General features: G+C 49.7%; 1 protein-coding gene and 1 pseudogene across 1 annotated transcript; one reads left to right on the forward strand and one right to left on the reverse strand.

Annotated features, from left to right (window-relative positions):
• Window positions 1-365: 365 nt before the first annotated feature.
• On the reverse strand, window positions 366-471 carry LOC117308753 (U2 spliceosomal RNA; annotated as a pseudogene).
• A 3,483-nt stretch (window positions 472-3,954) lies between these two features.
• Window positions 3,955-8,543, forward strand: LOC141276834 (nuclear envelope pore membrane protein POM 121-like). The gene is made up of 3 exons (XM_073794250.1): window positions 3,955-4,045; window positions 4,277-5,678; window positions 8,360-8,543. The coding sequence occupies exons 2-3, from the start codon at window positions 4,291-4,293 to the stop codon at window positions 8,541-8,543; spliced, it is 1,572 nt and encodes a 523-aa protein (XP_073650351.1). The 5' UTR covers window positions 3,955-4,045; window positions 4,277-4,290.
• The last annotated feature ends 5,249 nt before the right edge of the window (window positions 8,544-13,792 follow it).

Genomic DNA, 13,792 nt, shown 5'->3' on the forward strand with positions numbered 1-13,792 from the left:
CACTTGAAACTCTAAGAAGTGAACGCTAACAGGCAGATGGGGCCTGGAAGTCCAAAGTTGAATAACAGCCCATAACAGGGTGATTATGGTGGGTTTTTTTCCTGCCTCTGTCTCCCAGCTTAGGCAAGGCACGCAAAGTCCAGCAACAGCTGAAAGTTAAAACCATGGGATCAACCTTTTATTTCTAGCCAGACAAGTGAGAAAGTGGGGGGCTTGGATGTTGAGGAGTGAGGGGGTCATCCCCATTGGTCTTTTTCTCCCCAGTTACCACATCTCCCCTGCAACCTCAGTGATGGCAGAGGCCTTCACTGAGAAATGGCCTGTGTCTCTGGACAAAGGAACAGGTTAAGAGGCTCCTATTGTCTGAAGAGTGTGGGGGCATGCCCGTTATTTTCCTTTCTTTTCTCTTGCTATTTAAATTGACAAGAACAGATACTACACTTGATCTTAGCCAAAAGGCTGAGATGAAATAGACAAATAAACTTTAAGCTAAAATTACTGTCAAGTATAAATTTTACTAATATAGTAATTCCAAAGGACCAAAGAGCAGGGCAGTGGCTTTATTGAGAACCCAGGATTTCCGAGTGTCCACCATGCTCACTTTTAAATCATCAGCACAGTCCTATATTTCAGAGATTTAGGTGAAGTGACTTGCCCAGGGTCACACAGCTAAGTGAGAGTCTTCTGGGACCAACAGTAACTTTTGCAAAGGCGTCTCTTGCTATACTTAATCACTGCCACCATCTGACACTCACATTCTTTCTTTTTATACTATTCTGTTTCCTTGGGTCAAAGAATCCGACCCCTGAATTAAAGTTAAATAGGAATTAGTGGCAGATCAAAAGCCAAAATCGCTTCAAGATATTCTTTTAATTCCCCCAAGTAATGCCTTTAGTCACAAAAAATATAGAACAATATAGAAAATTACAAGTCAAGTGACCTTAGTGTTCACAGGCAAGCACTAATACATTTTAATGTACCATGATATTAAAATAGAAATAACTATGAAACATTTTCTGCGGAGAAGCAGCCCCTGCGGCAGGCAGCAGAAAGGGACAGGGAGGCTGCATGGCGCCCAGGCCCCCAATGGCCTAGGTCTCACCCTGCAGCTCACTGTTGATGCGTCGGAACGCTGCTTCCTTCTCGGAGTCTAGGTCTTCAGTGGCGACAGGGAAACCCAGCTCAGGGCCTGGGGGCAGCCTCAGAGGCTCCCCTTGCCGGTGCGGCAGCAAAGGAATCCTGCCTTTTCGGGGCCTGGGACTGTCAGATGTGCGGGAGCCCTTCCTCCAGGGCCCATTCTGCCCTCCTGTTGCCTCTGCATCTTTGTCGGGCTGGCTTTTCCTCTGGGAAACCACCGGAGCTGCAGAGGGCGACGGAGGGCCATCCTTGCTCCCTTTCTTTGCAGACTTTTGGAGCAGCCCTTCCGGTATGGCGGGACTCCTCCTTCCCTTCACTGGCAGGAAACCTCGGGTGGAGACATATGAGCTCGTGATGGCGTTTCTTTGGGGGCAGGAGCTCATACAAGTGGTCTACAGTTTCCTGGTGGATCTGTCTTCTGCCCTCTTGGCGTGGAGGTCTCTCTGCAGAGGTCCAGGCCTGGGCACGAAGAAAGAGCCCCCCAGGGCCTAAATGCAGATCGTGCGCCCCCGGTGTCATTGGGGCCGCTTCTCTGGTCATCGTTCTTCCCTGTGACTGTGGGGACTTCCTCCTGCTTGGCCATCCCTTGCCCGCTCTCTTCCAGGGCCCTCAACACCCGTCTTCTCTGTGCTGTAGTTCGGGACACAGCTGTGTGTCGTGGCCGGCACTGGCTGCCCCCCGCGCCACACTGACAGTGACTGTGTCCACTGCGGACACTGAGCTGCGGGACGTCGTGGGGGTGCGAGCACCCATCACTGCCTTCTTCCGATGGCCTCGCCTGCAGATGGAGATAAGGACCCCCATAAGGAGTGCAGCGTCTGCGGGATGGTAGAATGGGGTCTCAGAGACTCTGTGGCAAAGCGCAGATGGCAGAGTCACTGGACACTTGTGGGCCGGCCTGCGAGTGGATAGCCGGCCATAGACAGCTGGGTCCGGGCCGGACATGGGAAGTCGGTGGGCGCGGGGAGCGGGCTGGGGGCAGCCGAGCCCTCCTGGCAGGTGCTGGTCCCCCAGTGCCCGGGGCGGGGGTGAGGGCAGGGCCTACCTAAGTAACTGCCCCTAGAGAACTTGGGTGAGGTTGGTCCTTGGTTAGAGAGCTGGCTCTGAACACTCTCCTTCAGCTGCCACCTCGGCCAAAAGCGGAGTGCGCTCTCTTTGGCCTGTTGCTGGGATGCAGCTCTGGAACCTGTGAGCGAACAATGGGCGTGCCTTGGCGGGGCACAAAAGTTTAGGGAGGGGTGGCGCATGCGCAGAGTACACGTCAGGCCCTGGGGCGCACAGGTGAGGATGCGCGCCCCTGGACCATCTAGCGCTTCTGAATCTCCCGGGGATCTGAGGGCTGGAGGTGTTTGCCTTGAGGGTGATGAGCTTCTTGGCAGGGCAGCTGCCCCTTCTCCCCCGGCCGGCTCTAACTGTACAGGATGGGTCCCCGGCCACCAGAGCAGGAAAGCTGGAGAGCAGGGTACCTGGCTCAGCAGCCGCCGCCCGAGGTGGCAGATTTGGCATCAGCGCCTGTGCCTCCGCCTGCCCTCTCACCTGGTAACATTGGAGGAGAGAGCCGCTAAGAACAGAAGTGCAAAAAAAAAACAAAAACAAACAAAAAAAACCCCAGAAGTGCCCAAGCCAACCAGATCCTGCTGGGGTGACAACTGAAGGGGCAGGCAGGGCGGGCTGGGAGGGACATATATACCAGGTCCAAACCCAGAAAGATCTGAAATGCACGAGTCAGAGTGAAAGTCCAGAATCATCCTTGGCTTTGGGCTGAGCTGGAAGTATAGCCAAACTCTTCAAGGTCTCCAGCGCCACCTGCAGTTTCTGCCTGGCTGGGACATTGCCCCAGAGTGGGGTTAAGTTTAAGGAGTCTTAGTTCCCCTACCAGGGACTGAACCCGGGGCCCCAGCAGTGAAAGTGCTGAGTCCTAACCACTGGACCGCCAGGCAATTCCCTGTATATGTATGAAAAAAAGGATACCACAGTCTCAGAGGGTGGCGTTGACGTCATATAAAGGTGACACGTATGACAGCTATAACAAAGAGTGGAAGGTAAAAGAATCTATATGGATATAAGCCTTCTGAATTTTATTTAATTGGTAAAATATTAACTCTAGACTGTGAAACAATACATATACATAGTGTTATTCCAAGAACAATTAAAAAATGACAAACTCAAGAAAATTGGATAACCTCAATAGTCCTATATTTAGGAATTGTGGACAAGATAGCTAAAACATTCACATATGTGTTTTGTGAAAGTTTTTCTCTTGGTTAATTGCCTAGGAGTGGGTTTTTGGGTCATATGGTAAGTATGGCCCTCTCAGCCAGCCCTGGTCACCACTTCAGGTGTCACCCCAGCAGGATCTGGATGGTGTGGGCACTTCCGTTCTTAGCGACTCCCCTCCAGTGCCGCCAGGGGAAAGGGCAGGAGGACGCAGAGGCACTGCTGCCAAAGCTGCCGCCTCTTGTGGGAGCTGCACAGCCAGCAACCTTGCTCCACTTTTCTGGCGGGGATCCCGTCCAGTACAGTTAGTTACCCCGACAGCACTGGGGCGCGGCCAGGGGAGAAGGGCCAGCTGTCCTGCCAAGAAGCTCATCACCCTCAAGGCAAACACCTCCAGCCCTCAGACCCCCGGGAGATTCAGAAGCGCTAGATGGTCCAGGGGCGCGCATCCTCACCTGTGCGCCCCAGGACCTGACGTGCACTCTGCGCATGCGCCACCCCTCCCTAAACTTTTGCGCCCCGCCAACACATGCCCATTGTTCGCTCACAGGTTTCAGAGTATAAAAAGGCAACAGGCCAAAGAGAGCGCACTCCGCTTTTGGCCGAGGTGGCAGCTGAAGGAGAGTGCTCGGAGCCCAGCTCTCTATCCACGGACGGACCTCACCCAAGTTCTCTAGGAGCAGTTACTTAGGTAGGTCCTGCTCTTCACCCTCGTCCCGGGCACTGGGGGACCAGCACCTGCCAGGAGGGCTCGGCTGCCCCCAGCCCGCTCCCCGCGCCCACCGACTTCCCATGGCCGGCCCGGGTCACCCAGCTGTCTATGGCCGGCTATCCACTCGCAGGCCGGCCCACAAGTGTCCAGTGACTCTGCCATCTGCGCTTTGCCACAGAGTCTCTGAGACCCCATTCTACCATCCCGCAGACGCTGCACTCCTTATGGGGATCCTTATCTCCATCTTCAGGCGAGGCCATCGGAAGAAGGCAGTGATGGGTGCTCGCACCCCCACGACGTCCCGCAGCTCAGTGTCCGCAGTGGACACAGTCACTGTCAGTGTGGCGCGGGGGCAACCAGTGCCGGCCACGACACACAGCTGTGTCCCGAACTACAGCACAGAGAAGACGGTGTTGAGGGCCCTGGGAGAGAGCGGGCAAGGGATGGCCAAGCAGGAGGAAGTCCCCACAGTCACAGGGAAGAACGATGACCAGAGAAGCGGCCCCAATGACACCGGGGGCGCACGATCTGCATTTAGGCCCCTGGGGGGCTCTTTCTTCGTGCCTCTCTCTTCTCTGCAGAGAGACCTCCACGCCAAGTGGGCAGAGGACAGATCCTCCAGGAAACTGCAGACCTCTTGTATGAGCTCCTGCCCCCAAAGAAACGCCATCACGAGCTCATATAGCTCCACCCGAGGTTTCCTGCCAGTGAAGAGAAGGAGGGATCCCGCCATACCGGAAGGGCTGCTCCAGAAGTCTGCAAAGACAGGGCGCGAGGAGGGTCCTCCATCGCCCTCTGCAGCTCCGGTGGTTTACCAGAGGAAAAGCCAGCCTGACAAAAATGCAGAGGCAACAAGAGGGCAGAAAGGGCCCTGGAGGAACGGCTCCCGCACACCTGACAGTCCCAGGCCCCGAAAACGCAGGATTCTTCTGCTGCTGCTCAGGCTAGGGGAGCCTCTGTGGCCCCAGACCTCTTGTATGAGCTCCTGCCCCCAAAGAAACGCCATCAAGAGCTCATATATCTCCACCCGAGGTTTCCTGCCAGTGAGGAGAAGGAGGGATCCCGCCATACCGCAAGGGCTGCCCCAGAAGTCTGCAAAGACAGGGCGCGAGGAGGGCCCTCCATCGCCCTCTGCAGCTCCGGTGGTTTACCAGAGGAAAAGCCAGCCTGAAAAAAATGCAGAGGCAGCAAGAGGGCAGAAACGGCCCTGGAGGAACGGCTCCCGCACATCTGACAGTCCAAGGCCCCGAAAACGCAGGTTTCCTCTGCTGCTGCACAGGCGAGGGGAGCCTCTGATGCTGCCCCCAGCCCCTGAGCCGGGTTTCCGGGTCACTGCCGAAGACCTAGACTCGGAGAAGGAAGCAGCGTTCCGGAGCATCAACAGTGCGCTGCGGGGTGAGACCTATGCCATCAGGGACCTCGGCAGCTCTCCCCAGCACAGGCAAACGAAAGCTTCAGCCTTTGCCTCTGCTCCAGGCCCCCCAGCTTCGGGCGGCCCCGCACAAGCATCTTCTGGAGGGGGTTCATCCACAAATTCCACCGTGGGCACCCATGCCAGCACACAGCTGGGTTTTGGGAGCAGAGCGGCTGCCCTAGATGATTTGAGCTGCATGTTTGCAGCTCTCAGTGTTACATCAAGAATGGAGGGGGCCCCCGAGCACCACACACAGCAATGAGGGCAGCGTGGGCCTGAACTCCTGGGGCCCTCCTCACCAGAGCCACCCCATGGCGACCACGGGACCCAGACCTAAGAAGAAGCCTGGGTTTGGAGGCACTACTGCCCCCATCTTAACTCACATCCCTGGGGGCACACCCAGGCAGGGCCCCCCTACTTCCAGCGGAGGGCGCAGCCCATGCCCAGCCAAGGCTGACTTTAGGGGTGTGTCGGTTCCGGCCTCTACTCCTATCAGCCTCAGCTTCGCAGTGGGCACAGCAAGGTGCAGCCTTGCTCTTAGGGCCCCCTCATCACCTGCCCAGGGCGTGGCTGGACAAAAAACCACTGGGCCATCGACCAAGTCATTCTCCTCCAGGTCGCAATTCATTACCTTGGGGTTTAAGAGGAGGAAGTTGGCCTGAGCCAATAACTTTGGGGCGAGGCCATCAGTGTCCACCTCCTCCCAGGCTGGGCCTCGTGTGGACCCTGTTTCGATGTGAAACTTATAATAAAGCTTTGTTCTTGTTCTTTTGCATAATCCTCACGTGTCTGTGATCTGTAGATCAAGTGTGGAAAAGCACTGGCTTGTATGAGTGGTAACATGGAAAGCCAGACCTGTTGACAGTTTCCTGTGACCCTGCTCATGGGTTGTGAAGAGTAGCACAACAAGATGGCTACAAGGGCCCTATATTAAAAGTGTGTTTTGAGTTTAAACGATGCAGCCCGGAATAAAATGGGCCCAGAGGGAGGGGTAAACAGAGAGGGTCATCCTTGTCTGTTGTAATTGCTGCTTCCCACCCACCTCTCTGGCCTGGAGGGGGCTGGGTCATCCCGAGCACACACCAGCCGCCCATACTCTACACGTTTAGTATTTTCTAATGTAGCAGTTTCTTTGACTTTTTTTGTTTTGCTCTAATAGGTCTTAGAGAAATCATTTACATGCACATCTCACTCGGAGAGTATATGTCCATACAACCTAAAGCAATCTACAGATCCAGTGCAATCCCTATCAAAATTCCCATGACATTTTTTACATAAATAGGAAAAACAATCCTAAAATTCGTATGGAACTGCAATAGACTTCAAAAGCCACAGCAACCCTGAGAAAGAAGAACAAAGCTGGAGGCAACACTTTTCCTGATTTCAAATTATACTACAAAGCTAGAGTAATCAAAATAGTATGGTACTGGCATGAAAACAGACACATACACCAATGCAACAGAATCAAGAGCCGAGAAATAAATCCACACACATACAGGCAACTAATTGACAGGGATCCAAGAATACTCAACAGGGAAAAGATAGTCTCTTCAGTAAATGCTGTTGGGAAAACTGGATACCCACATGCAAAACAAAGAAAGTGGACCCCTACCTTACACCATTTGTAAAAATTAACTTGAAATGGGTTAAAGACTTAAATGTAAGCCCTGAAACTGTAAAACTCCTAGAAGAGAACATAAAGCTCCTTAACATTGGTCTTGGTGATGATTTTTGGGTATGACAACAAAACCACAAGCAACAAAAACAAAAAGCAACCAATGGGACTACATCAAACTAAAAAGCTCCTGGAGAGCAAAAGAAACAATCAACAAAATGAAAAGGCAACCTAGGAATGGGAAAAAATATTTGCAAACCACATGTATGATAAGAGGTTCATATCCAAAATCTATAAGGAATTCAAACAACTCCAGAGCAAAAAACAAACAAACAAACAAAAGCAAATAATCTGATTCTAAAATAGGCAAAGCAGGGGACTTCCCTGGTGGTCCAGTGGTTAAGACTCCACACTTCCACTGCAGGGGGCATGGGTTTGATCCCTGGTCAGGGAATTAAGGCCCGCATGTCATGCAGCATGTGTAAAAAAATAAAATAAAATAGGCAAAGCAAGACTAGGAAACAACTAAGTGTCCAACAGGTGAATGGATAAAGAAAGTGTGACATATAGATATAGATAGATAGATAGATAGATAGATAGATAGATAGATAGATAGATATAGATAGATAGATAGATAGATATAGATAGATAGATAGATAGATAGATAGATAGATAGATAGATAGATATAGATAGATAGATAATGGACTTTTATTCAGCCACATGAAAAGAAGGAAATCTGCCATTTGTGACAACACAGATAGACCTTGCGGGCATTATGCTAAGTGCATTAAGTCAGAGGGCGAAACATAAATACTGTATGAGATCACTTATATGTGGAATCTTTAAAAAAAAAAAGAAAACAACTCACAGATACATAGAATAGACTGGTTGCCAGAGGTGGGAGGTGGGTGAAATAGCTGAAAGTGGTCCAAAGGTACAAACTTCAAGTTATAAGATAAATAAGTCCTGGGGATGTCATGTATAGTGTAGTGACTATAGCTAACAATATCGTTGTGTATTTGAAAGTTGCTAAGAGAGTAGATCTTAAAAGCTCTCATCACAAGAAAAAAATAATTTGTTACTGTGAGTGGTGATGTATGAAAGGCCATGGAAGAAGCTTAAATGCATATTGCTAGTTGAAAGAAACCGGTCTGAAAAGACTACACACTGGATGATTCCAACCATATGACATTCTGGGAAAGGCAAAACTATGAAAACAAGAGGACATGTGGCCCCAGTGGACACCACTGTCTCTCCTTTCAGGAGCCTCCAGGTGCTGGAGACCTTCCCTCCTGAGATCCAGGTCTTCATGAAGGACTCCAGTGGCCAGGGCAAGCCTTACGCCATTGACCCTGATGACTCCATCCACGACTTGAAAGAGAAGGTTGAAGAGGCTGGAGGACCTTACATGGAGGGTCCCGGGGCCAGAAACTGTGGAAATCAATAGCTTCTCAGACTGCACATCAAGGATTGTGACACCATCATGCTCGTTAAGAGAGGCCCCACATCCCCACGAGTGCCAAGATCAGGCTGTTCATTCTGTAGACTTCTATGGTCATGTCCCCCTAGCTCACCCCTTTCTACCAGACCACTGTGCTCTTTCTGAAGCATAAATAGAAACAGAATCCTCCCTTAAAATTCTCCAATGGTTCCTATTACCTACAGAATCAAGTTCAAGTTCCTTTGCTTGGCATTCAGGGTTCTTGACCATTTAGCTCTTGCTGACCTTTCAGTCTCTCCTCGTCACTCTCGAAACATACCAGACGTGGCCAAACACTTGCAATTCCAGAACACTGAATGCTGGCTCACAACTCCATGACTTTGAGTCAACTTTCCTTCTCCCCCATGTTGTCACCATTCAAAGTTCAAACCTCTAAGTTATTGATTCTCAAAGGTACGGACCCCAGACCAGCAGAATTCAACATCATCTGGGAACCTCTTTGAAATAAAAATTCTCAGCAGCTAGCCCAGAATTACCTGAGTTAGGTTCTCTGGAAGTGGGACTCAGCAATGTGTCTTAACAAGCCTTCCAAGTAATTCTGAGCAAATATGGAAGTTCCAGGGAGTTAACACCCCAGGGAGTAAGCCTTGGCCCATTGAAAGACAGGAACCAGCAAGTGCAGTGAGTGCATACTCCCCTCCTCCACCTCTCAGGTGGATAATTTTGAGGCACGTTCTGCATTGCTCCTTAGACGGTCCCCAGTGGGATCAAAGCTCAGCTGCCCACAGTAGTGATCAATTTCATGATATTTCTTGGACTGTTTTTTCCTCCTTCTCAATCCCCCACACCTGTCCCTTGGGATCATTTCCCAAAACAAGTCTCATGCAAATCCTTGTCTCAGGCTCTGCATTTGGAGGAACACAAGCTAAGAGAAAACCCATCTTTATGCATCTTCCTCCTTCCTAAAACCCAGCCCACACCCTTCCTAACTACTAGCTCTTCCCCCATCGCCATAGACATGTGCCCAACTGCATGGCATTTCTACAAACCATAAAACCAATACACAATCGACTGCATGTTCCCCCCTTTTTTTTTTTTTTTTGCGGTACGTGGGCCTCTCACTGTTGTGGCCTCTCCTGTTGCAGAGCACAGGCTCCGGACGCGCAGTCTCAGCGGCCATGGCTCATGGGCCCAGCCGCTCCGCGGTGTGTGGGATCTTCCCGGACTGGGGCACGAACCCGCATCCCCTGCATCGGCAGGCGGACTCCCAACCACTGCGCCACCAGGGAAGCCCCATGTTCCCTTTTTAAATCGTTTTTTTTTTTTCTTTTTTGGCCACACTGCGAGGCCTGCAGGTTCCTAAATACCAGACATGGGGTTGAACCCTGGTCCCTGTCAGTGAAAGCCCAGAGTCCCAACCGCTGGACTGCCAGGGAATTCCCCCTTTTGAAATCTTGAAAGCTGCTGAACTCCCAGATATCTCATGAAAATGAATAATGAAATGAATCAAAACTAATATGTAAGGTCTATTGAGCAAAGTGGTGGCTACCAGTGGGGAGAAGGAAGTGGGGAGAGGCAAAATAGGAGGACGGGATTAAGAGGTACAAACTACTGTGTATAAAATAGATAAGCTCCAAGGACATATTGTACAGCACAGGGAATAGAGCCAATATATTATAATAACTTTAGTTTTTCAAAGGTTTTTTATTTATTTAATTTATTTTTGGCTGCATTGGGTCTTAGTTGCGAGACGCAGGATCTTCATTGAGGCATGTGGGATCTTTCATTGCAGCACGTGGGCTGTTCGTTGTGGTGTGGAGGTTTCTCTCTAGTTGTGGCCTGCATGCTCCAGGGCACATGGGCTCAGTAGTTGTGGCGCGCGGGCTTAGTTGCCCTGCCGCCTGTAGGATCTTAGTTCCCCGACCAGGGATCAGACCTGTGTCCCCTGAATTAGAAGGCAGATTCTTTACCACTGGATCACCAGGGAAGTGCCTATAATAACTTTAAATGGAGTATAACCTGTAAAAATATTGAATAACCATGTTGTACACCTGAAACCGATATAGTGTTGTAAATCAATTATATTTCAAAAAAATGTTTTAAACTAAGGTGTAAGGTCTGAATGTTTGAATAACTTTTGTTTGAACAACTTTTATATTGCCTTGAAGCTCATTATCTGTCATTATAAACATAGGACAACTGTTTGGAATCTCACTTTATTGTTGACTTTGGTTTGCGAAATTGCCACTGCTCTTTAAACAGTTATAATATAGGACTGTTTAAGGACCAGGCACTACCAAACTTTGAAAATATGCAGACTTTTAGAATTTATGTAATTAAAAATGTGATTCTTTCCGTTTGGGGTTAGCCAGTTGGAGAGTTTAAATTGAAACGTGTCATGATTGAGGGTTTTTTTTTCCCCCCCAAATGGTATTTAAGACAACAAACACCCTCCACCCCACCACTTCCTCAGCTAACACCTGGTCTTTCTCCTCCCTTTCACGACAAAGTTCTTGAAAGTGTTATCTACACTCCTGGTCTCCATCCTCCTCACCCAACTTACTCTTCAACCCCACACCTAAGATCTGGCTTCTGCTCCCAGCTCTCCCTTACATTTCACCCACAATGATCACCAGTAGCCTCTTGGGTGCTTCTCAGACCTATATTCCTGAACTTATCGGAAGCATTAGGCAATGTGGACAACTATTTTAAGCTCTCTGGCTTAAACAGCTACCCTTGTAGACCTCCCCACTTCCCACTCCTCCTTGTATCTTCCTCCCTTTGTTAATAGTACCCTCCATCCATTACCCAGGTACCCAAGCCAGAGAGCTGATAGCCATCCTGTCTTTTCCCTCACCTCCTACCTGTAGTCACCAAGTCCTGTTCACCCTTCCCCCAAGGTAGACCTAGAATCCCATCCCTTCTCCAGCCAAGTCCGGGTCACCTTCCCTCTCACCTGGATCACTGTACAGTGTCCTGACACCTCTCCCTACATATCTACCCCTGCCCCCTGCAATCCATCCTCCCCACAGAAGCAGCCAGACCAATCTTTCCAGAATGGTCATTTCACCTCTGGTCGCTCCTCTGATTTGCCACTGCCCTCAGGACAAAGTCAGCGCAGATTCACCTGATATGTGACCCAGTGGATCACTTTCTCTTTCCTAGAACAATGTTTCCACTTGGCTATCAAAACACACTCCGGATTTTTCTTCCACCTCCCTGGCTACTCCTTCGCATTCTTGTTTGCCGGATGCTTGCCTCTCCCCAATCACTTAATACTCTTAAGTGTTTCAGGGCCCAGTCACTGGTCCTTTTCTTGCCTTGCTCTATACTCACTCCCTTGGTGAACCCACCCAGCCTCATGGCTTTAATATATCTATGCTGGTCATTTGTATCTCAACCCCAGACTTCGTCCCTGAAATCCAGACTCAAATATGCAATTCCCTAGCCAACTCAGATCTCATTAGACACTCAAGTTTGCTTCCAAAGCCGAGCTCCCGACCTTCATGCCTACACTGTGCCCTGGCCCAGTCTTTCCCTTCTCAGTTAAGGACAATTCTATCCTTCCAGTGCTAAGGCCAAAAGCCTTAGAGTGGTCCTTGACTCTAATTTTTCTCTCACATCACACTCTATCCTTTAGCAAGACCTGTCTATACTCAAAATATAGCCAGTGAAATGATATGAGGTCTGGGATTCACTTCCAAATAATACAGGAGGGGAGATGTGGATGGAGATATCATTGAAACAAGATTGTCTGTAGGTTGGGACTTCCCTGGTGGTCCAGTGGTTAGGACTCTGTGCTTCTACTGCAGGGAGCATGGGTTCAATCCCTGGTTGGGGAACTAAGATCCCGCATGTCGGATGGCCAATAAAAATTAAAATGGGCAGAAGACCTGAATAAACATTTAAAAAAACTGTCTACAGGTTGATAATGGTTGAAGATGGGAGATGGTATGTGGAGGTTCATTGTATTATTCTACTTTTGTTCATGTTTGAAATTTTCCATAATAAGAAAATTGAATCATACCACTTCTCCCTACCTTTCACTGCTACCATTCTGATCCAAGGCGCCACATCTCTTGCCTGGACTGTTGTAGTAGCTTCTTAACTGAATTCCTGCTTCTGCTCTCACCTCACTCCCCACCCTCTGCTTTTAATCCAATCTTCCCAAGAACAGCCAGTGTGATACCGTTAAAATGAAAGTCCATCCATGTCCCTCTTCTGCTTGGAACTCCCCAGTGGCTCCCCATTTCAATCAGAGTAAAAGCCAAAGTCTTAGTAGTCTTCAAGATCCTACACAATTTGCCCCCTACCCTTGTACTCAAACCTCATCCCCTCCCACTCTCCCCCTTTGATCATTCCATTCCAGTCACACTGCTATTCCTCAATCCCACCAGGCATACTGCCGCCACAGGGCCTTTGCACTTGCTGTTCCTTCTCCCATTCTTCTTTAATTGTTTTTATTTATTTATTGTTTTTAAATTTTTGGCTGAGCCGGGTCTCAGTCGCGGCACACGGGATCTTTCGTTGGGGCGTGTGGACTTCTTAGTTGCCGCATACAGACTCTTAGCTGCGGCATGCATGTGGAATTTAGTTCCCTGATCGGGGATCGAACCTGGGCCCCCTGCATTGGGAGAATGGAGTCTTACCCACTGGACCACCAGGGAAGTCCCACTTTCTCTCATTCTTCCCTCTGACATACATACCGCTCACTCTTCGCCTCCTTCATGTCTTTGCTCAAATGTCTCCTTTTCAGACCTTCCCTAGCCACCTTTCTTGAGACTGAACCCCTGAACATTGCGACTTCTCACCCCCCCGACACACGTAGTCAGTACCTTTTAACCTCTTTCCCTGCTTTATTTTCCTGATTAGCACTTATCACCATCTTAATTATTATAATGTTACTTATTTATCCTGTTTATTATCTGTCTCCACCATTAGAGTGTTAGCTCTCTGCAGTCCGAGAATTTTGCCTATTCACTGCTGTATCCCCAGGACACCTGCCTGGCACATAGCGGGCACTCAACAAATGTTTGTTGAATGAATGAATGAATGGCATTCCGAGTTTCAATCCCTGCCCACCTGTCCAGACACAGCTCTCCCCTCTCCCCTCCCTGCCCTCCATGCCAACGTGGATCTGACAGCCGAGTCCTGGCACATGGCAGGATGATTCACACTTCTCAGCCTTATCCTGTCTTGTGCCCTCTGTCTCGTGGCCGCATTCCCAGTCTTTTAAGACTCATCTCAAGCAGGTG

This window comes from Tursiops truncatus, chromosome 17 (genome assembly GCF_011762595.2).
Source record: "Tursiops truncatus isolate mTurTru1 chromosome 17, mTurTru1.mat.Y, whole genome shotgun sequence".
In the NCBI taxonomy this organism is placed as follows: Eukaryota; Metazoa; Chordata; class Mammalia; order Artiodactyla; family Delphinidae; genus Tursiops; species Tursiops truncatus.